At 46.9% G+C, this 21,964-nt stretch overlaps 1 protein-coding gene across 1 annotated transcript; it reads right to left on the reverse strand.

Moving 5' to 3' along the window:
- Window positions 1-6,560: 6,560 nt before the first annotated feature.
- On the reverse strand, window positions 6,561-12,326 carry LYG1 (lysozyme g1). Its single transcript, XM_016209648.2, has 5 exons — window positions 12,284-12,326; window positions 10,203-10,307; window positions 9,091-9,284; window positions 7,013-7,145; window positions 6,561-6,820 (listed from the first exon to the last, which is right to left on the reverse strand). The coding sequence occupies exons 1-5, from the start codon at window positions 12,324-12,326 to the stop codon at window positions 6,702-6,704; spliced, it is 594 nt and encodes a 197-aa protein (XP_016065134.1). The 3' UTR covers window positions 6,561-6,701.
- Between the last annotated feature and the right edge of the window lie 9,638 nt (window positions 12,327-21,964).

Raw genomic sequence — 21,964 nt, forward strand, 5'->3', positions numbered from 1 at the left:
AGGCAAGGCTCTTACTTAGGAGACAGGAAATCAATTCTCACCCCAACATAATTTTTAAAAAAACTTTTAAATCTTCACCTGCTGATATGTTTACTGATTTTAGAGAGAGGGGAAGGTAGAGAGAGAAAGAGAGAAACATTGATGTGAAAGAGAAACATCAATCGGTGCCTTCCATACACACCCCAACCTGGAATCGAACCCACTACCTAGGTATGTGCCCTGATTGGGAGTCGAAGCCAAACCTTTTGGTGTACCAGATGAAGCTCCAACCAAGTGAGCCTCACAACATAATTTTTTAAACATCTTGAAAACTTCCTGCCATTTTATCTTGATATTACTATGGTAGCATTTCCATACTTACCATATGATATACAGTAAAAATAGACACACACACACACATAAACATTCACAGACACACATGCTTAAATGATAAAGGAGAAAGTGTAATGCAGTCATTTGAAAAACTGAGATTTGAAGTTAAATAGACCACAGTTTGAAATTCTAGCTCTGCTAGTTACTAACTCTGCGACTTTGAACAAATTATTATCTTCTCTGGGCATTATCTTCCTTTGTTTACCTCTTTTTCAAACACCTCAGAGTGCACAGAAAACTTGAGAGTTCACATGAGTCACCGGGATTTATGTTAACATTCAGGAGGGCTGTGTTTCCAGCAAGCTCCCCAGTGTGTGATATTGATGCAGCTGGTCTGCTATGGACTGTGTGTTAATCATGTTTTTTATTGTCTCTATTATATGATGTTCTGACATCTTCAAAAGTTTGCTGGCCTGGGAAAGGCTGCTCCTCCCAGGCCTAGCCAAGGGCTGGGCAGGGAGCCCCCTTTCACAGGCAAACCAACCACTCCTGAGCTCTTACGGCTCAACCACCTCCTTTAACTCCAGCACGCCAAGCTAGCATTTCCCCAGCCCCAAATCATTCCAGGTCCAGGGTTCAGGCAACTAGAGGGCACCCCTGCAGCCAAAAGCCCGCAGAAGTTATTCAGGCCAGTCAACCCGAAACCCTTTACCCTGCCCCGCTGGCCGCCTTCCCACGGGAACCAGTGGCGGCTGAGTGAGGCTCTTCCCGGCGCCTGTCTCTGCCTCCTGACCCAACCTGGTGTCCCTCCTGTGGCCCCAAGAGGCGAGAGGCGTGGCGTGCCTCTCCTTCCTAGGGGACTGTGAATACAGTTGAACTTTTCTTACAGTGGCACTGACCTCTCTCCTTGTGGTCACTCGGTCACCTTTATAAATTAAGTCCCAGGCCTTTGCAGCGCCGCTGTGATGAGCTGGGTTGTCAGCGCCCAGTTTTCAGGCCGGAGCTCATTCTGCTCACTCGACCTGAAGCCTGGAGCCTGAAGCCTGAAACCTGAAGCCGTGGTGATGGTTCGTGTGTTTCCTGTTTACAGCCTCGCACCCTGGGGGAAGATCCTAGGGCCTGGTTCTTTTTGCCTTCTCAAAGAGACCTGACTCAGGATATTAGAATTTCCCTTTTTAATCTCCCCACCCCACCCCAAGAAATGTAAACATAATACTGACCTATAAAATGTCTCTGATGTCTGTGCTAAAAATTAGACTCAGGTGATACAGGGAAACGGAACATAAGGGAAATTGGGTCGTTTGGTGTGGCACTCCCGCTGTATTTTGTTGAGAATCCCCTGAGGCTATCCTAAGGAGGCAGGGAAGGGGTTGGGTTGAGAAGGCCGCAGGGGGGCTGACAGGAGGAGGTGGGATGGATTCGGCGGCTGGACAGGCTGGCTCAGCAAGTCACAGGGTACCCGACTCCCATCTGCCCGGCTAAGCCTGAGGCACTGCAGGTCACAGGCATCGCTGAGGAGTCCGGCTGAACAGTCCTGGAAAGGGGGAGGAAGCTTTAGAGTGCCTCGGAGAGCCACAAAGCACCCCGGAATATTCCATTCATTTTGAGTGATCCTGAGGAATCTGTAAGGTGAGAATTCTTAGCCTCAGCAGCACATTAGAATCACCTGGAAATGGGATGTGGGGTTTAAACAACCCCCATATCCAGGCCACATCCCAGACTCACTACATAGACTCTCGGGTTGGGATGCCAGCAGTTTGAAAGCTTTCCAGGTGGTCCATTGCGCAGCCAGAGTGCAGAACACTAGTGGGAGGGGAGACAGGACGTTCCCAATGAGAAGAAGGGATAATGGTACCTGAAGTCTTTCTGAGGACGTGTAATGATGTCTGAGAATTAGTCTGAAATGCACCCAAGAAAATGGGTGGATGACAAATGGACGGTTGAATAGCTAGGTGATAAATCACAAAGTATAGTAAAGTGTAACAGTAGAACCTCGATGGTAGGCCTATGAGTGTTCACTGTAAAAGCTTCACCTGTCCTGATGTTTGAAGATTTCCATAATAAAATGTAGGGGAAGAATGCCAATGATCCAGACTTCCCTTAGGAAATTAAATAATGGTACATCCATGTAATGGAATGAAATTCAATGCAACAATTAAAAAAAAATTGTTGCCTCAAGGATGTGTGAGGAGGGATGGAGTGGAGGACTCATCTGCTTTTTATTATTTGCACAATTCTATTTTCCTTCTGTGTGTTTACATTACTTCAATTAAAATTAAAACAATAAAAATAAACAAAATTTTTTAAACAAAAGATAAGTGATTTGGGAAGCAATTATGTTTCCCTAATACGTATCTAATTAGATAATGTACTTGATTCTGCAAACTGATTACACTTCCAAAATATAACCAGGTTTTGTTTGGAGGCAAGGCACACTGTCATTATTTTGATAGCGGTGGTATTAGCTATCTATTTAAGCCACAGACTCAGTGGCTTAAAACAAACACAGTTATCTCAGTTTCTATGGGTCAAGAATCCAGGCCCAGCTCAGCTGCATTCTGGGCTTCAGTGTCCCTCATAGGACTACAACCAAGGTGTCGACCAGGGCTTTGGTTTCATTTGAAAGTACAGCTATGGAAGGACCTGCTTCTGAGCTCACGTCCATGGTGGATGGTAGAATTAAGTTCCTCTGGGAGGCTGGGCTGAGGGCCTCCGTTCCTAGCTGACTGTTGGCCCGAGGCCTCCCTCAGTTCCTCGCCACGTGGCCTTCCCTAACCTGGCCCTCGCTTCATCAGAGCCAGCGAGGGAGAGAGCTGGCTAGCAAGATGGAAGTTACAATCTTCTGTAATATAATCACAGAAGTGACATCCCATCGTCTTTTTCTATTGGTTCAAAGCAAGTCACAGGCCTCACCCACACTCAAGGGGAGGGGACAAGAGCATGAGCACCAGGAGGAGGGCATCTTGGCACCTGCCTGCCACAGTGATCCACACCTGGATCTACCAACCACGTTCTAGGTATCACATTAACAGCAGAAGCCAGGAATTCGGGCTCACATTCTTTTTTCACAGAGAAAACCCTAGACTCTCTATAGAATGTTTAACCTTCTCCAAAGTTCACATCAATAGAAAGAAAAGTTCCTTGACAGAAGCTAAAAAATTAAAAAAAATTTTTTTTTCTAAGACCAATTATTTTCGTAGGGAAGAGCTGTCACGTAACCCATCACCGACATGTCAGCGCTGTCTCCTAAGTCTCTTTCACACTCACACTGTCCTTTCCATTCCCTCTGCCTTTTGCGTCTGAAGCCCTGAGAACAGCAGCCTCTTCACCCATCTTCATGCATCCAGGCTGGTGTCTCTGTCATCTGCCCTCCCCACAGTGACAAGAGTGACTTTGCCAATCTGCAGATCTGATCAGATCCTAGGCTCTAAATCCTTCGATGTCTCCCTTTTACTTTTGGGACAGCTTCTGGGGTCCTTGGCATATCCTGAAGGGCTGGTTTATAATCTGGCTTCGCCCAGCTGTCCACTCCCATCTGCCAGATTTCCCCGGGATTTTTTTTTTGCAATTCAGGCTCCAGTAACATGCACTCACCTACCTTCTCCAGGCCACACCCACCTTTGCAAGCTACCATGCCTTTACTTACATTTCCCGTCTAATATTCTTATGTCTATTATTTCCTGGCAAAGTCCTCTGCATTCTTCAAATTTTACCTCAACTATCATCACATGGTGGTCAAGAGCCAGGATTCCGGGTGAAGAGAGTGGATTGAACACATGCATATAATTTTGTTCCCTCCAAAGCCCCACTATGGGACAGTGTGGGACATAATCCACAACCTCCATGAAGAAACCTCTGGCATCCCGATGAAAGCCTTGCACTTTAAAAAGAAAACCTGAACCTTTGATGTGATTAAGACTTACTCCGGGACACCAGTTCCCTACACAGCCAGCTGACTGTCAGCCCAGAGCTTAGTGACCTTTCACCAAATATTCTTTCTCTTTTGTATTATAAGGAATTTAAAAAATCTCTACAACACATCAAGAAGAAAGCAGTTTTCTTATTGAACTTATGCTTATTCGATAAGTCAGAGTCCCAGGGACATGGCTGATCACCTGCAGAGATTATGAAGACGGAAAGAAAGCCTGCCCTGTTTACACAGCCCGGAGGCGCAATCCTGTCCTGCGGCTCTATTCCAGTCATTGCGTACCACAGGAGTAGCCTGTCCCCCTTTGAGAGGGTAACAGCACCATCTGCTATACATTCTATTCCCTCAGAGTTTATCCTAAATTCACCTTTATCCGAGGAAAAATAAATTCCTTATTTCTGCGAGAAGCAGGTACCTAGAGGCTAAACTCCCACAGCGACAGGCCCATAGGGGCACTTTCTTCCTACAGGTTTATGTTTCAAAAGGACAGCTTCCTAATTTTGGGGGGGAAAAAAGTATTTCTGGTTTGTAAAGGCTAACTCAGGAGGTTTATAAAACGCATATTACATTAATTAATCCATTAAAATGTATATATGTGTGTATCCCTTCATAGGGTCTTCACTAGGTGGGACCATCTTTCTCAGGGCAAAATGTTTAGAATCCTTTGCCCCACCACAAAATACCAACAAGGCCCCACCCCATCTTCCATGCTCGCCCCAAGCATGGTGGCAGCAATGAAAGAAAGAGAGTTAGGAGGGAGGGAGGGACAGAAGAGAACTGTCCTCAAGGGTTTCCAAACACCTCCCCGAAGGGGTGGGGCCCAGCTCAGGTGACCAACTCACCTGGACTTGCACAGAAAGGTCCCCATTAACTTTCCCAGTTTTAGCCTAGAAAGTTTCATATCCCAGAAAACCCATCAACTCCAGGCAAACCAGGATGGTTGGTGACCCTAACCCACCACACACATCATCATCATCATCATCATCATCATCATCATCATCATCATCATGTGCATGTGGCACTGGGGAAGGTCAAGGGCCTCAGTGGTCATAAGCAGGTTCCCCAGGCACCTGATACAGAAGATGATCTCCTCACGCTGTCTCCTGATACAGGCCTGAGTCTGTACCTTGTGCACATATGTAGTTGGCTGCTGTCCCCAACTAACCTTTATGATTTAACCATTCCTGAGGGCAGAGACTCTAATATAGTGCTGAGCACATAGGAGTTGCTTCAAAAACTTTCTGCTTGAAAGGATACTTACTCCAGAATGACACTCTGTAGTGATATCATACAGTCAATAGAATGGGACATGGATGACTTTTATAGAATACACCCCCTAGAATGAAATAATTTACCAGTGTGGGACATGGTCGGTGCTTCAGCTGGAGAATCACTGTGTGTCCCAAACAGGGGGATCGTGCAGCTGAGTCGGGGGAAGTCTGTGGTTCAGAAAAGGGAAGAAGGTAACGTAGATGACAGAGAGACTGACTTGGGGTTTTAAAAAATGCTGCCAAGTTAACAGGTGCCTCTCCTGAAACTATTCCACTCAGCAGATGGGGCTGGCCACCATCTCATCAAAATTTATCTCATCAAATTTTTTAATTAAATTCAAAACTATTATTTTTATTAGAAAAATCAATGATAGAGTGGCCAGGTAAAATATCATATGCACAAATGTGTTCCCAATATTGCGTGGGACTTATACTAAAATAATTGTTCATTATTGCCCTGGCCAGGTGGCACAGTTGTTTGGAGCATCGCCCCGGTACACCATTGTCCCATACACCGAAAGTTTGTGGGTTCGATCCCTGGTCAGGGCATGGATGGCAGGCAACCAGCTGATGTTTCTCTCTCACATCAATGTTTCTCCCTCTCTCTCTCCCCCTTCCTCTTTCTCTCAAATCAATAAAACAACATATATTCAGGAGAGGAGTAAATAAAATTGTTCATTTTTTATCTGGATTTCAAATGTAACTGAGCTTTCCATGTGTGCATATTTTTAAATCTTCACCCGAGGATATGTTTTCACTGATTTTTAGAGAGAGAAAAATGTTGATTAGCTGCCTCCTGTACATACCCCTACTGGGGATCGAGCCCACAACCTTTGGGTGCAGGGGACACACTCCAATCAACTGACCCACCCAGCCAGGGCAGCTTTCTGTGTTTTTATTTGCTAAATCTGGCAATGCTAGTCAATGAGGTATAGGATTCATTTCATGGAAATCCACATTACAGCTGATTTCCGTGGAATTGCCTTTAAAGAGACACAACCCCTGACTTACACATAAACACATCAGACCACAAAATGCAGAGGATAATTCTTCCTTTAATGTATTCCATGTTATTTTCACACCCTTCAGGTCAAACTCAGATTCTCAATTACAAGTCACATTGGCTAGTTTGATTTGTGGGGCAGATGAGGCCTTATGTGTAAGAGTGACCTTGGAGTTGATCTGAAATGTTAGAAGCCATGTCTCTTGTAGTATTTGGCTCGTGCAAGGACATCATTGCAGAAGTCACAGCTCAGGTCCTGGCTGCTTCTGACGTAGTTAGGACCTCCAACGTAGGCACAGAGTCCACCTGGAATTTGGGAGACAGGTTAATGCTGACCCCACAGCCCCTCATTGCTTCAGGGTGCCCAGCAGTTAACTTAGGTTCTCTTTTCTAGTGATTATTGGGGAGCAACTGAGATTTCGGGGAATCTGGCACGTGCAATACATTTGTCCCCATTGTTCCAGGCTGTGAAACCACAGACCCATGGGCTCTACCTACCTCGCAGGCATTGGTCAGGGGTCCAGGTTGGGAACCTCCTCTGGATTTCTTTGATTCTAACAGTCAGGACCTCAGTCATCTGGGACAGCTGGGACTCACTGATCCAGGACGTGGGGACATAATGGCCCGTGTCCTAGAGGGAGGGAGGCAGAGGAGAAGCCAGGTGAGCCAGGTAGGGGGGGTGACATGGCTTCCCGCTATCAGTGCTTTCTCAAGTCCCTTCTCTCTCTCTCTCCTTCCTCATTTGGAAGAACCAGCGCCCCCTTCAGTCTCCCTGGGGACAAGTAGTAAAGCTACAAAGTTTGGGCAAAGGAAGGAAGGAGCAGACACTTCCCTGCTGCCTCGCTGCACTGGTGGGAGGCAGGATGGAAGCCAAGGTTGACGGGGAGGGTGGGCTCCAGCCTGATGCCCTCCTTCAGCGCTGCCTCCACAAACCCTCCGAACAGCTCAGAAAGGGTTTTTCTATCTGCACTTGTAATTATCCTTCCAGATAATCTGAAGGTCTAAAGGTGCCACTAGCTTTTCTTCCACTCCTCTGGTTACCATTCCATAATGTTTCACCGTATTTAGAAGGAATACCTGACTCTGGGGAATTCTTTCTTCATCTTTAAAGCAGAGGGACTCATCCTTTCCCCAAGAACAAGACTTTACAAAGGAGGCAGAACAGGACGGCAGGAATGATGCCTGCTCTGAAGCACCCAAGCTGTCCTTGGCCCCAGGCTGCTTTTTCCAGCCACCGTGTGACTTTGCAGCAATGACAACCTCTTCACAAATTCACTTCCTCACCTGCCCCAATTCATCAGATTATTGGAGGGGCCCCCAAATCAAACTAAGATAACATTTGAAAGTACTTTTAAATTGTAAAGTGTCATACAAAGTACTAATGGGAAGCTAATGTAAAGATGATTGAGCCCTGGCCAGTTTTCTCAGTGGTTAGAGTGTCAGCCCTCTGACTGAAGGGTCCCAGGTTCGATTCAAACCAAGGGCACATGCCTTGGTTGCAGGGTTGTGCGGGAGGCAGCTAATCTCTCTCTCTCTCTCTCTCTCTCTTCTTTCCATTCTCTCTGAAAAGCAATGGAAAAAATATCCTCAGGTGAGGATTAAAAAAATAAAATAAAGATGATTGAGGAATATTTTTTCCTAAAAGCTTAAAAAAAAATTACTGCAGTACTTACATGTTTCTCAACACCTACAACAATGTGAAATTTAATAGAAAGAGTTGTGGCCTCATCGTCTCCCCTGCCATTACCCAGTCACCTAGTGCAGAGTTAATTCGGCAGTGGGTTAATAAATGACCGGTTCCTTCAAAGTCTCTATCAGACAACAAGTGAAGCCAGGCAGATCCCTGCAAAAATAAAACTTGAGGCCCTGGCCGGGTAGCTCAGTTGGTTAGAGCATCGCTCAGATACGCCAAGGTTTTGGGTTCAATCCCCCATCAGGGCACATACAAGAAGCAACCAATGAATGCATAAATAAGTGAAACAACAAATCAATGTTTCTCTCTTGCTCTCACTCCCTCTCTCCCTTTCTCGCTCTAAAAAAAAAAAAAAAAAAAATCAATAAATAAAAAATTTAAAAAAAAACCTTGACCTTCAGAACTAAGAATTGTGCAGAAAGAAGAGAGGGGGGGAAAAGGAATTTAGTATTTAAGAATCTACCAGTTGGCATGTACTTTTTCACATTATTTCATTGAATCTTCATATCATTTCTGAGGATGGCATTTTATAGGTGAGGAAACTGAGGCCCAGGGAGATTAAATGCTTTATCCAGGGTCATGTGGTTAACAAGATAACAAAGCAAGGATTCAACCTGTGATATTTCTCCTGCCAGCCTTACAGGAAATCCAGAATAGTGTATCAATGATGATACCCTGGACACACGGCGTAATTTACTTTGAAAAGGAATTATGGCTCAAAATGAAGCAGAAATGGGGCTGCTCACCCCTCTCAGGCAGAGATGGGCTCTCAGGGCTCCAGGGAGCCTACGGGGCTGTGCCCCAGGGGTACCATCCGCGCTACAAATGGGAAGGTGTCCTTTTGGAGCTGTGCCACCAACACGATGCCCACGTGGAGGGTTACCTGTACCACCTTGATTCCATCGTCCACATTGCCAGCATGGACCAGAACGTTGCCGCCAGGGTATTCCCTGGACACGACACCAGCGATCACTGCAGGGTCCACACAGTACTTTTGGCCGACGGTCCGCATCATGGGCTGGTACCTCAGGAGGTAGGGCATGTCTATTTCAGCCAGCCTTTCCGAAGCACGAACTCCTACAGCAAACCCAGAAGGGAGGGTGTGGCTGGGTGCGACCTGTGCTGACACGGGAGCTCCGAAGGAGAGGGAAAATAGTCGCCAAGCATCTGGGCAGCAGTTGAGGACGGAGAAGCCCCTGCTTGGGGTCTGAAACCTCTGGTGGCCTTTCCTAGAACGGAGGTTATGATTCTCCTCCTTTGAGCTTGGGTTGGCATCCCCTGAGGCAGCGTCCTTTGTGGCCATAGTGCCCCTCAGCTGGGGCAGCTCCAGTCCTCCCAGGAAAATCCCACGGGTACAGGCTCCACTGGCCCCATCCTAAGCACCCAGACAGACTTACCCAGTAAAATGCACACCCATCAGCTACCCCAAGCACAGGATGTGAGGGAGAAATTCTCCCAAACCCTTCAAGAAGTCCTTGGGGAGCTTTCCTGACAGGCGTGCTCACTCTCGCCCACCTCTCCACCCTCCAGTGATACCCAGAAATCGTGCGCACTGTACCCTTTATGAAATACAAGAAGGCTGGGCAAAGTGGAAACCAGTCCTACTCCCTGGCTGGCCCACTAAACCTTCGAAGCACGTCTGCAGTTTCAAAAGCACTCTCGTGCACGCTATGACCAGAGTTTGCAACAACACTGTAAAGTACTATCGTCCCCATCTCAGCAGAGGCTCAGAGGGGGGCTAAGAAGCAGAGCCAGCACCCAACAGTGTCTCTGGACTCCATGTCCAGTGCTCTTTTCATCACTCCATAGCGTGGGACTGTGGGAAACAGTGGGGATCAAAAAAGGGTAAGCTGAAAGGATCAAAACCTGTGGGAAATGACTGGGAGACATAGGGGTGGGGTATCAGGGGCAGGGACAAAATGCTGTTGAAGCCACCCTTGCCTAAAGGAGTCACCTTCTGAGAGAAAGGGAGAGGAAGAGGAAGGTTCTAGCTACCACAGTAGTTCAGGCCTCGGCGCCTTCCAATCCCGCAAGATGCCCCGGGGGTGTCGAAGGTTCGGATGTTTCCATAGCATCCCCAGTTGCCACTTTCAGATGAGCCTACAGATTGAGAAAATGTCAACCTAAGACCTTGAGCTAGAGTAGTTCTGAGCATCCTTCTGCCCGCGAATGAAGTGCCATGAACGCACAGAGCTATACCGAAATCAGTGACAACAAGGACTTCACTCCGCAGCGGAAACCCTCCTGCAACTTACAGCACAGGGGCTAAGAAACGACCGCAGGGCCTCCCGGATACTGAATTCTCACCTCATATCCCGCAGACGGAGGAACTGTTGGCGCAGCTCCACTCCTGGCAAAGCTCTGGGGCTGTCGAGTGGGTGTCCCGGAGCCAGATCCGAGGCCGTGTGCTCCCCGTCAGCTAGTTCCCGTCTCCCTTTTTATGTGAACTCTCAGCATGTCTCCCTCCAACCCCCTAACCCGCTGGTCTGGGGAGACACTTAGGCTTGCTCTGGAGAAACACGTATAAACCCGAGCCTCCCTGGGATCTCAGCCCAGACCCCAAGTGAGGGGGCTGCTGGGGAACCGCCACTTGGAGCTGGCTCCGCGGCTCTCGGGGCAGGTCTGGGGGGCCACTGGAGACCGCAGAGGGCAGGGCACGTGCTGGGGTAGGAGCCTGGGCTCCGCGTGGGGCTCCCTCTTCCCACGGCTTCCCTTTCACGCTTTGCCCTGTATTGTCTCTTTCCTTAACCCCCACTCATTCCCAGCACGGGGGGGGGGGGGGGGCATTTTACACTCAGGATTCTGCAAAGGCCACTGAAAAGAAGGACATTCCGGAGCACTCATCATTCACACCAGGAGGGCCTACCCACCAGTAACAAGACACCCACAGGTGGCAGGAAGTTGCCCCTCCAGAGCATCACCCCACTATTATAATTCTCTAAGGACCTCTCATTAGATTACTTTTTTTGACTTGTTTTACTCTTTGACGAAAGTAGCTTATATCATTAGATCTTAAGGATGTGCATGCAAGTCTTTGGGAAAATGTCTCTTGCCTATCATATGTGCACTGCCTGTTTACTAAATGTATTTTAAGGTTGTCTTTTCTTCTAAGACCTTCACAGGGTTGACATCTGAGAACTCTAGTATTTCGGAGAATGTACTTCTCCTTTAAAACTTTTGGTGAGTACTCTAAGAGAAATGAGAAAGTGAAATGGCTTGGTCTTTTATGAGTCTACTAAAAATTAAACGAGCCAACGTGTCCGTTTTTGTTTTTAGTCAGGACACCCTACTTTTATACCTGGTGGCAAATAACCTTCATAGTAGCTGGTTGTGTCATTCATTGATCCCTGCCTCCTGGCCACTCCCTAACCACATTACATCCTCAGTTTCCTTATACTGTATCCCCAAAATTCCTTAGAGGAGTTTTTAAATATTTGCTAAATGAATGGGTCAACAAATAAATGCATGAATGTAAGACTGACCCCATTTGAGAAATTTTTAGAATTTAGAGCCAGGGAAAAAAAAAATTGCTTTTCTTGAGGAATGACACTTCCTCCCTTTATTTACCTAAAAGCATGTACTTTCCTTTTTCGCCCCAGCTACAAGGAAACAGGACTGAATCTAAAATTCAAGCATCGCAACTCTGTCAGCCTCAATGGTTAGCTTAGTCGCATCTCCTTGACCCCTCAATGCTAGCTTTCTACTGAATTACATTAGTCTTGTTATGGTAAACCGGCTCAATCCTTCCTTGGAAATACATACTCTATTAATTAATTCCACAAGTACTTTTGGTGGAGGACTTTCTACAGAGAAATGATGAACAGTTATCAATGGTATTACTTAAAGTCCGGCTCCAAGCAGCTCCATGTAAGCCCACCCGCAGCCTGGAGGAGCCCCTCCTCCTGTGGGGCCCCGGGAGAGGCTGCTCCTCAGGCTGGTCCTACTCCAGCGTCTGGCAAACAGCTTAGAAAAACATAACATTTCCCACTGCAGTTTTACGTATCGGAAGTACTGCCACAATCCTGTGCGTATCCTTCCCATCTCCAAGGTCATTTGGGAGAATGAAGCTTACTCACCGGTGAGGGCAAGGAGGCCCAGAAGCATCCACAGCGCAGACATACTGATGTTCTGACTCCCCGGCTCCTAAAATGATTTAAAAATACAATTAGCTTGAAGATGTGAAAATATCAATCATCATCATAACAGTCTGTAATGTCTCTATGGAAAGGTGTGAAAAAAAGAGAACAAGCTTCCCCATGTCTAAACTAAGAAAATGAATGATTTGAATCATAATGTAAAAAGCAAAAGCAGGGCGCTCGCTCCGCCCATCCTTCTTTTTATTTTATTTTTATTTTTTTTTAGTATATCTTTATTGGTTTCAGAGAGAGGAAGGGAGAGGGAGAGAGAGAGAAACATCAATGATGAGAGTCATTGATCGAGCCCGCAACCCTGGCATGTGCCCTGACCGGGAATCGAACCCCAATCTCCTGGACCCTAGGTCAATGCTCAACCTCTGAGCCACGCCCGGCCGGGCCCATCCTTTCAATTAGCTTAAAATGACGATACTCCTGCCTGGCCCACAGGGACCCAGGTCCCTCGGCCTCAGCACCAAGCATCATGGTGCCCTGACTCCGGATCCCGAACAGCAGGTTTCCGATGCATGTGTCTGATCCCAACAGCCTCATTATCATCAAAAAATAATGCAAAAAGGAGTAGAATTGTGTTCGTGTTTCTCTTAACTTGGGTTCTTCCTTCAGGTTAGAGGAAAGGTCACACTGTCCTGTGTCCTGGAACATATTCTTTGTTTTGTTTGTTGGAAGGAGTTGGAAGACGTTGCCCACCGCTCTAAGCCCCCGCCGGGGGGCTCAGACCCCCTTGGCCACCTTAAGCCATGTTCCCCATTCCCCTCTGTAAAGCTCCTGGGCAGGAACAAACCTGGGCCAGAGCCCGGGGTGGGGGACATGGAGAGACAGGCTACTTCCACCAGCAAAGTCAAGTCCCCATGAAGTCAGGTTGGGGCAGGGGTCCAGGACTGAACCCCTCAGGTGCTCACTGTAGGGGAGCTCTGACACTGGTCACCATCAAGCCCTTGCCCTCACACTGGCTCTTGTGCACTTTCTCTTTCATCCCAACTGTTCCTCTACTCACCTTCCATGTGTGCAAAGAGCCTGGTTCCCCCACCAGCTACCAAACGAATGCACAGTTGCACCCAGCATAGTTTGCAGTTGACCCCAGGAAGCGCTGGAGGAGCAGGCCACCTGCCCCCAAATCCTTCACCTCCCAAAACTCCTCCCACTGCAGGGTGTTCCCATCTCCTCCCTCGGGCAGCTGAGCCTGGCTACCTATCATTTCGAATTATTACTATCATTATAGGTGGGAATGCGCATTTAAACACAGCATCCGTCACTCTCATAATGCTTTTCTCATCTCTTTTGTTTCAAGGTTGTTTTTATGGGTGGTTCCTTCCAAACACCCAGACAGGTTACGTCTCAAGACGAAGGAGAGTTTGTGAGGTGGGTACTAGACTGACTGGGGGGGCGGGGATCACTCCCTAAGTCTAACCACTATACTGTACACCTGAAACAAATACAATATTCAATGTCAACTATAACTGAAAATTTTTAAAAATTTAAAAACACAGCCAAAACAAAAACAAATGAAGAAGCAGTAGGGAAGACATTTGAGTTAAGTGTTCTTACACCGAGGGGTCCCTGCCCTCAGACACGACCATTTGGTTTTCTTCCTACAACACTGAGATGCTCTACCTGATTCCCCTTAGTTGAGCAGAAAATGTCATGCTGGGTCCCAACCCCGAAAAGATACAGGAGTTTGAAATTTTAGCTGGGTCTGCAGGAACTCTCAGAGACAATCACCCAACAGGAGTCATTTATTCAGCACCACTGAGCCCCCAGCACTGAACGAGAAAGGGCCACTTGAGCTTGGAAAAGCTCAGAGAAAGTTCGTCTTTACAGAGGCGTCTCCCTGGCTTTATGGAGAAACCCCTGCTTGTATCCGGATGCTAAACCCAGGGCATTTTGCCACTTTTCTTGGGGGGGCGGGGGGGACACTTCCTCTTGGAAACCCCAGTGGACGAATGAGACTCAACATCTACCTCACGCTCCAAGCACAAGTAAATATCTGTTGAGCAAGCCCTCGAATGAAGAGTCTAGGCAAATACACAATTACTTGGAAACACAGCGTTCCTTCCTGTCGTTTTTCCAGTTCCATCAGGAAAGGGTAAGAAGCACCAATGGACATAAACACCACATGTTGCTACAAGCCAAGCTCCATGACCCAGCTTCACAGGAGCCGGACAGCACTCTGTGTTTAGCAGGGGTCGCCAGGCATTGCTGGGGTGCTCAGGGAGGGCCCGTCAGTTACCTACCTGACTAATCTGGCAATACCCCTGTGGCTCCCAGCGCTTGAAACCATTATTAAGATGCCTGGCCAAGACAGCCCAGGGCCCATGATGCCCGCCCAGCACAGTGTCTACAGTGGCACCCATCCTCTCCCTTCCTGGCGAGCAAAGCAGTGACAGGCAGCGTGCCAGTGTCAACAAGCTGCAACGGCAGGCCTGCTGGGCACCCTGGAAACTCACAACCTGAGCCTCCCTCGGGGACAATTCGGGTTCTCCTCTCTCCACCATGTCCTTTGCAATTCCCATAGCATCATTTAGATTTGCAAGGCATAAAGAACTATTTCTTCCTCCCTTAAATCATTGTTGTGGAAATAAAGGTCTTTGGTCTTTGTAGTTCCCCCACCATAGGACTCTCATTCCTTTTCCACAAATACTGTCCCAGGTCTTTGCCATAAACCCTGATTCACAGCCACCCTGGTCCTTAGGGTCCTCCAGTCAGCCCGGAGTGTGTATTGTATTAACAGCCTGCGGTGCCGGGAGATGAAGGTGGCTGTGCCCCACTGCGGCGCCGCTCGGATCCTGGAAGAACTGGGAGCTGCTGTGCACCTCCGCGTCAGGCATGGTCTTTGGCTCCGTGCCGTATTGTTCACCGTTTTTGTTGCTACCTTGTTGTGTTACTTGCTTGCTGTGGGCTGACAGGCCTTTGCATCACGTCTTAGTCCTGTACCGTCTCGGTGTGCTATCCTTCCCCTCCCTCCTCACACACACAACACCCTGGCCCTTTGCCTCGAAGACACCTATGCACCAACAGGCCTTAAAGTAATGACAGTCATGCCCTGGCCGGTGTGGCTCGGTTGGTTGAGTGTCATCCCGTGGGCTGAGGGGTCACCGGTTTGATTCCCAGTCAGGGTACATACCCGGGTTATGTGTTTGTTGCCTGGTTAGGGTGTGTGAGGGAGGTAACTGATCGATGTCTCTCTCTCTCTTTTCCTCTCTCTCTAAAATCAATAAAAAACATATTAAAAAATATTTTTAAAGTCTTCATTAAAAAAATTAATGACAGCCCAGCCGGGTGTGGCTCAGCGGTTGAGCGTCCACCCAGGATCCAGGCGATCGGGGTTCGATTCCTGGTCAGGGCACATGCCCGGGTTGCGGGCTCGATCTCCAGCAGGGAGCGTGCAGGAGGCAGCCGATCAATGACTCTCTCATCACTGATGCTTCTATCTCTCTACCTCTCTCTTTTCCTCTCTATGAAATCAGTAGAGATATATAGAAAATATATATAAAAAAATTAAAAAATTAATAACAGTCACAAATATAAAATGCCTCTGACACTAGGTTCATATATCCTTGAGAAAAATCTAACATTTTAGAGTAAAATACAGGCTCTTTTAAAATCACTTTTGCAGAGTTGCCCTTTCACATAGTCTGTGAAAATACATATTTACTGAATTTGGATTGCGGGCAATGATGTCCAGCCCAGAAGAACTCAAAGGTTTGAGGGCTTCTCTTCACGCTGCAGGCAAATCCTTGCCGCGTGGAGAGAGACCTGGAAGGGAGCGCCTTCCCTCTGCCAGGCCTCTGCTCCTGCCTCCTGGCCTTGCCCCCCTGCAATTCCCAGCACTGAGAACTCCGGGGAGGCTTCTCTCCGGGTGCTGACGACTGTCTAGGAATATCCCACTCTGAACAAAAGTCAAATCAAACAGACCATGGCCTCTCTGTCCCATCCAAGGCTCCTGTCTGTCCTCTTACCCTGTCAAGCTTAAGCTGTTAGACATGTCAGCCTTAGTTATTTCACAGCTTCCAGAAAAAACAGGCCTGTTACAGAACCATCACTTCAGGTTTATGGGGCTACCCTTGGCGGGAGTGAACATGAGGGTGGAGGAGAGGTTACCATCAGGCAAAATACAAACACCTCCGTCCTTTGGCTTTGAATTAACAAAAAGACATCCATGGGGCCTGTACAGCTCCTGCAAAGTGCACATATATTTCTGTTCTTCTATTCTTTGTTCTGCAAATGCTCACAGATCCAAAAATATATACTTACATTAAGATACATCTAAATTTTTTTAAGTACTGTAATGGACAAGAAAAAATTACTCTATCACGTACATAATCTTTTATAACTTGGGTTTTCCTTGCAAGTTCCTTTAGTTTTATCTGACTACAACTTTTCTTGTTTCCTCAGCAGCAAAGACACAATCATTCTCAATCCATCACCATAGACTGGACTTTTCATCCTAAAAAGCCTGAGCATAAATTCCACCACTCTGTTTTACACTCACCTGTCTTCACTCAGCTCTTGTCCTTAGAAGCAGACAGGCCATCTATGCTTTATATACAGTCCCTGTCCTGCTTCTTCTTTTTAAAAGTGTTTACTTCACCCTATTATGAAATGATTTATGGCTAAGTCTTACAAATTATAGTAATGAGCGTAATAATTACAAATACTTTGAACTTATATAAGGTCTTCTATTCAAAAATGTCCTGGCATTTTGCAAACATTAACCAATTAGTTTCTTACCACACCTCAGAGGGCAGATCCTAATTGTAGGTTCTTTTCAATATGTTCAGGACCAATAGTTTCTGGGAATGGAGTTGGGTAAGAAGAGGAGGGGAGGGAGGGAGGCAGGGAGGGAGGCAGGGAAGGGAGGAGGGAGAGAGGGAAGGGGGAGAGAGGGAGGGAGGGAGATGAAATTGAAATTGGAGTGTCAGAAACTTACTCTTAGTCTGTATTTCAGGCAAGTAGAGCCACACCTGAGGCTGGCTGATGCTCTTTTATGTAACCAGTACCTACAGCTTGTTCTTAAATGCCCGCCTCAATAAATACTTCAGGAGGGTTTATATGAAGTTTCCAGGAAGAACTCTGCCCAGATTTCCCAGGGATGAGTTTCATAACTAAGAGGGAGCCCCTTTATCACCACACCCTGTGCCCCCAGCTCTATTGAACGACTAGGTTTTCCCCAAACACGGCCCCTTCACTTGCTCTCCGCCTTCCACAGGCTCTTCTCTGGGGTTGAAATGCCCTTAGGGACAGGGACTGTGTCTCACCCATCTTTATAAGCCCAGCACCTAACACCCCGCCTAACACATATTAGATATGCAATAAAACCCGGGAAATAAATGACTAACTTCTTTATAATGTCCCCCCACCCCCTGCCCAGCCACAGCTGGAATGTAAGCGCTGAGCGCTGAACTTGGCTGTGCATTTATGACCGAGTCCTCAGAGCCCGGCCCGTTGCGAATATTTAGTAGCTATGTGTTGAATCAGTCAATGAGTGAAGAATTCCTACACCCTCACCCAGCAGGATTCAGATTTGTTTCCCAGCGCCAGGTCCCAGGGTAGGGCCAAATCTTCATGTTCAGTGCTGCCTTCTAGATAATTCTATCACAGCACCAATGACACTTGCTTTTGACTTTTTTTTTTTTTTTTTTTTTTTCATTTTGAAAACAACTTGAGAACAAGAACTGAGTCTTTTTTTCTATTTCTCCTGCTGGCACCTAAGAGGTATTTGATAGGTGTTTATGAAATGGATGGATGGATGGATGGATGGATGGATGGATGGATGGATGAATACTTACAGCTTTTAGGAAGTCACTGACAACCTTGCAGCTCAGACTTGGGGAATAGGACCTGGTCATTCTCTGCCTGTGGCTGAGACGCCGAGGCCCCAGAAGGCGGAGCACTGAGCAGATGCAACCTGGAGACCCAGGCTGTCCCTGAACTTTAAATTTGGGATGAGCGTGTAAGACTGCTGGTCTCCTCTCTATTGTTGGCAGAGGTGGGGTAAAAAGTAGAGAAACAAGGGGCCCCATTACAATCTTTTTCCCCATCAAAAAATGGGACAAAATCTTCATTTTGTCCACTAAGGTCTAGCACATGCCAATGAGAACTACAATTTATTGCAGTGTGAGAAAATTTGGGGATTCCTTAGCCCCCTTCTGGGAACATGCCTATGTCACCAGGGTTGATCTAACCTTGCGCTAAGGGCCCACGCCAGGGTCCAGGAAGGTTCTCCCTGGTCGGCTGCCAGCATGTGGCCTGGCAACAGCTCCACAGAAATGATGCCCAACTAGGCCCTCTGGCTTGTTCAGTCTTGAGTCAGACTCCATTGGGACAACCTCCCTTCCAAAGCCCTGGTGTACATGCAGTGGGGGATTTGGAGGAGGTTTTGAAAAGACAGTTGCCGCCCTTGGACTTCCATGAGACTACATAGGAACAGCTCACGATATTGCCTGCCATGGCCCCAGAGCCACATGAGCAGGGAATGGCCCCTACAATGCTGACACCAACTCCAGTGTGGCCACACCAAGGAACTCTGCAATACCAGCTAGGTATCCTACAATTTAACTCAATTCTGACACTATCTACCTAGAAAGAGAGTCAGAGCCCACAGGTGGAGAGCTCAGTCCCACAAGACTGCCCTTCTCCTTCAGGTGACAATCACAAGACCAGATTGTCACCCACGATTCTGACCAACTAGCTATAAATCTGAGATTCCAAGACCCCACCTTGGGTTTGATCAATTTGCTAAAGCAGCTCACAGAACTCAGAGGAACATTGTACTTACTAGGTTACTGGTTTATTATAAAGGGACATAACTCAGGAACAGCCAGATAGAAGAAATGCAGAGGGCAAGGTCTGGGGAAGGTCTGGGGAGCTTCCAACTCTTATCCATCCATCCATCCATCCATCCATCCATCCATCCATCCATCCATTCAAAAGTTTCATAGAGAGCTTATTTTGTGTCAGGTACGATGCTTGGATGGATGATACAGTCATGAACAGGACACCCATGGTCCCCCCTGGTAAAGCTTATATATTAATAGAATGAGTCAGATTTCAGGTGCCTGTGAGACACAATTATCCCGTAAAATTACAATGGAGTCGAAAAATTCCTATCACCTAGTGACATCACAGCCGGCCTAACATCCTAACACAATGCATTGCTCGAGTGTTTGTGGTGATGTTGGTGCAAACAAACCTGAGCCGGCAGTCGTATAAAAGCGCAGCACATACAATTACACACAGTCCATAACACTTGATAATGATAATAAACGACTGTGTAACTGGTTTATGTAATTACTAGACTTTCTATTGTTATTTTAGAATCTATTATTTCTATTTATAAAAAAGTTTGCTGTAGAACATTTCACCATGTTACGGTGGCAGCGGCCTCCTACATTTCATATTTACCGCATCTCTCGATCGTGTCGTTTTCTCTTGCGCTTGGCTTAATGCCATGTTGTTTTGTACAGGAACGTGCTGTGCACGCTGTAGCCCAGGAGCAGTAGGCTCTCCCATTTAGCCTGGGCGTGAGTAGGCCAGACCACCTAGGTGTGTGTAAGTGCACCCTGTGAGGTTTGCACAGCAACAAAATCGCCTAACGACCCATTCCTCGGAATGCAGCCCTGTCGTTTCTTGGCGCATGACCCGAGAGGCAAAAGAAGGGGCGTTTATTATCTATTTTCACAAGAGAAACTACTAAAATGTCTCTGAACACTAACGGGAGGGATTCAGCAGAGGAAGAGCTTGAGAATGCATCAGAGGAATAAGAAATGGAGCCAAGTCTTTTCAACTAGGCCTGGGAGCGGTGTCCTGAGTGCATGCGAAGGGCTGGTTGGGTTTTGATGGGAAAGGGAGGCAGAGAGACTGAGCACGGACTTTGGAATCTCAGGGCTCTGGGCGGCCTTGGGCAAGCTGATTTCGCTGAGCCTGTTTCCTCAGCTGTTAAAGTGGGGATAGTGCTCTTACCTTACACGGGGATTTAAGGCTTCAATGAGATCGTGCTTGTAAATGACGCAGTGGTATTTCTAGTATTCGTTAGACCTATATTTTATTGTGGAAATCACTGTACTTCTTGCATAGTCACGTGCCACTTAATGTGATACATTATGAGAAATGCATCATTAGGCAAATTTTTTGGGTGAACATCAGAGAGTGCACTTACACACACCTAGATGGTCTAGCCTACTACACACCTAGGCTATATGCGATAGCCTACTGCTCCTGGACTACAAGCCTGCACAGCTTGTTACTGTACAAAACAACACAAGATTAAATCACACACAAGAGAAAATGATGCAGTCAAGAGATGGGTAAACACGAGATGTGTGAGGCTGCTGCTAGCATGGCATAGCATACTATTCTACAACAAACTTTTTTTATAAGTAGAGAGAATACACTCTAAAATAATGATAAAAAGAATAGTATAGCCCGGCCAGCGTGGCTCAGTGGTTGAGCATTGACCTATGAACCAGGAGGTCACGGCTCGATTCCCATTCAGGGCACATGCCTGGGTTGCTGGCTCAGTCCCCAGTAGGGGCCATGCAGGAGGCAGCTGATCAATGATTCTCTCTCATCACTGATGTTTCTGTCTCTCCCTCTCTCTCCCTTCCTCTCTCTGAAATCAATAAAAACATTTTTTTTTAAAAAAAGAATAGTATAGTAAATACATAAACTGGTAACATTGTTTATTATCAAATATTGTGTACTGTACATAATTATATGTGTTATATCTTCCTACAAATAGCCGCACAGCAGGTGTGCTTACACCAGCATCACCACAAACACATGTGTAATGCGTTGTGCTACGACATCACTAAGCAATAGGAAGCTTTCAGCTCCGTTATAGTCTTATGGAACCACCATTGTATCTGTGGTCCATCATTGACCAAAATCTTGCTATGCAGCTCATGATTATACTTAGTTTTTCTTTTGGTGAAACAAGAAAAAATAAAACTAAAACAAAACCTTCTTCCTACTTAACTCACTAGAATGGGCTCAATTGTTTTCAACTAGGAATGTTTGGAAATACGGGGAGGTATATTCTTGGCTCTCTGGGCTCTAGGGTGAGCTGCTGGCATTCAGCACCCCCTTGAGAAGTGCTGTTGACTTTGCTCGGTAGGAGCTTCAGCTGTGCCATTCTTTTGAGTTCTGTGCTATTGTACACGTTGGAGTCCGGGAATGCTCCTGGTGGCATTTTGTCAGAGGTAACTGGATGGGGCTGTGGTGTGCTCTGTTACCGTTCCCTGGGAAAGGCTTGGCAGCTCTTCTTGGCCTCCCCTGAGGCTGGTCCTAGACACAGGTTTGGGGTGCAGTGTAGCAGCAGGTGCCTAGTGGATCCTGGTTGTGACATATGCTCACCTGGTGGGCAGGCTCAAGAGGGCTTTCCTGTTTCCATATCCTGGAAAGATCTTGTTAGTGTTTTTTCTGGGAGCAAAGGAAGAAACTTACCTGATCTGATGCGCCCCCGTAGAAGCTTTATATTCGTTCAAAGAGTCCCTACAGTCACATAACCCTTATCATCACTCTTCACCACAAACTAGCTGAAACACCAGGAACAATAAAATCTATGCAATTTCTTTATATTCTTTGAACACAGAATTTCTGGATTAT

The sequence above is a fragment of the Miniopterus natalensis genome, chromosome 13 (assembly GCF_054644295.1).
Source record: "Miniopterus natalensis isolate mMinNat1 chromosome 13, mMinNat1.hap1, whole genome shotgun sequence".
Classification (NCBI taxonomy): Eukaryota; Metazoa; Chordata; class Mammalia; order Chiroptera; family Miniopteridae; genus Miniopterus; species Miniopterus natalensis.

Coding starts and splice junctions, on each gene's coding strand:
- LYG1 (XM_016209648.2), bottom strand. CDS start 12,326: ATGTCTGCGCTGTGGATGCTTCTGGGCCTCCTTGCCCTCACCG. Junction 7,146..9,090: donor ATGGAATCAAGGTGGTACAG/GTAACCCTCCAC, acceptor CCCTCCCTCTAG/GACACGGGCCATTATGTCCC. Junction 6,821..7,012: donor CCCTGACCAATGCCTGCGAG/GTAGGTAGAGCC, acceptor CCCAAATTCCAG/GTGGACTCTGTGCCTACGTT.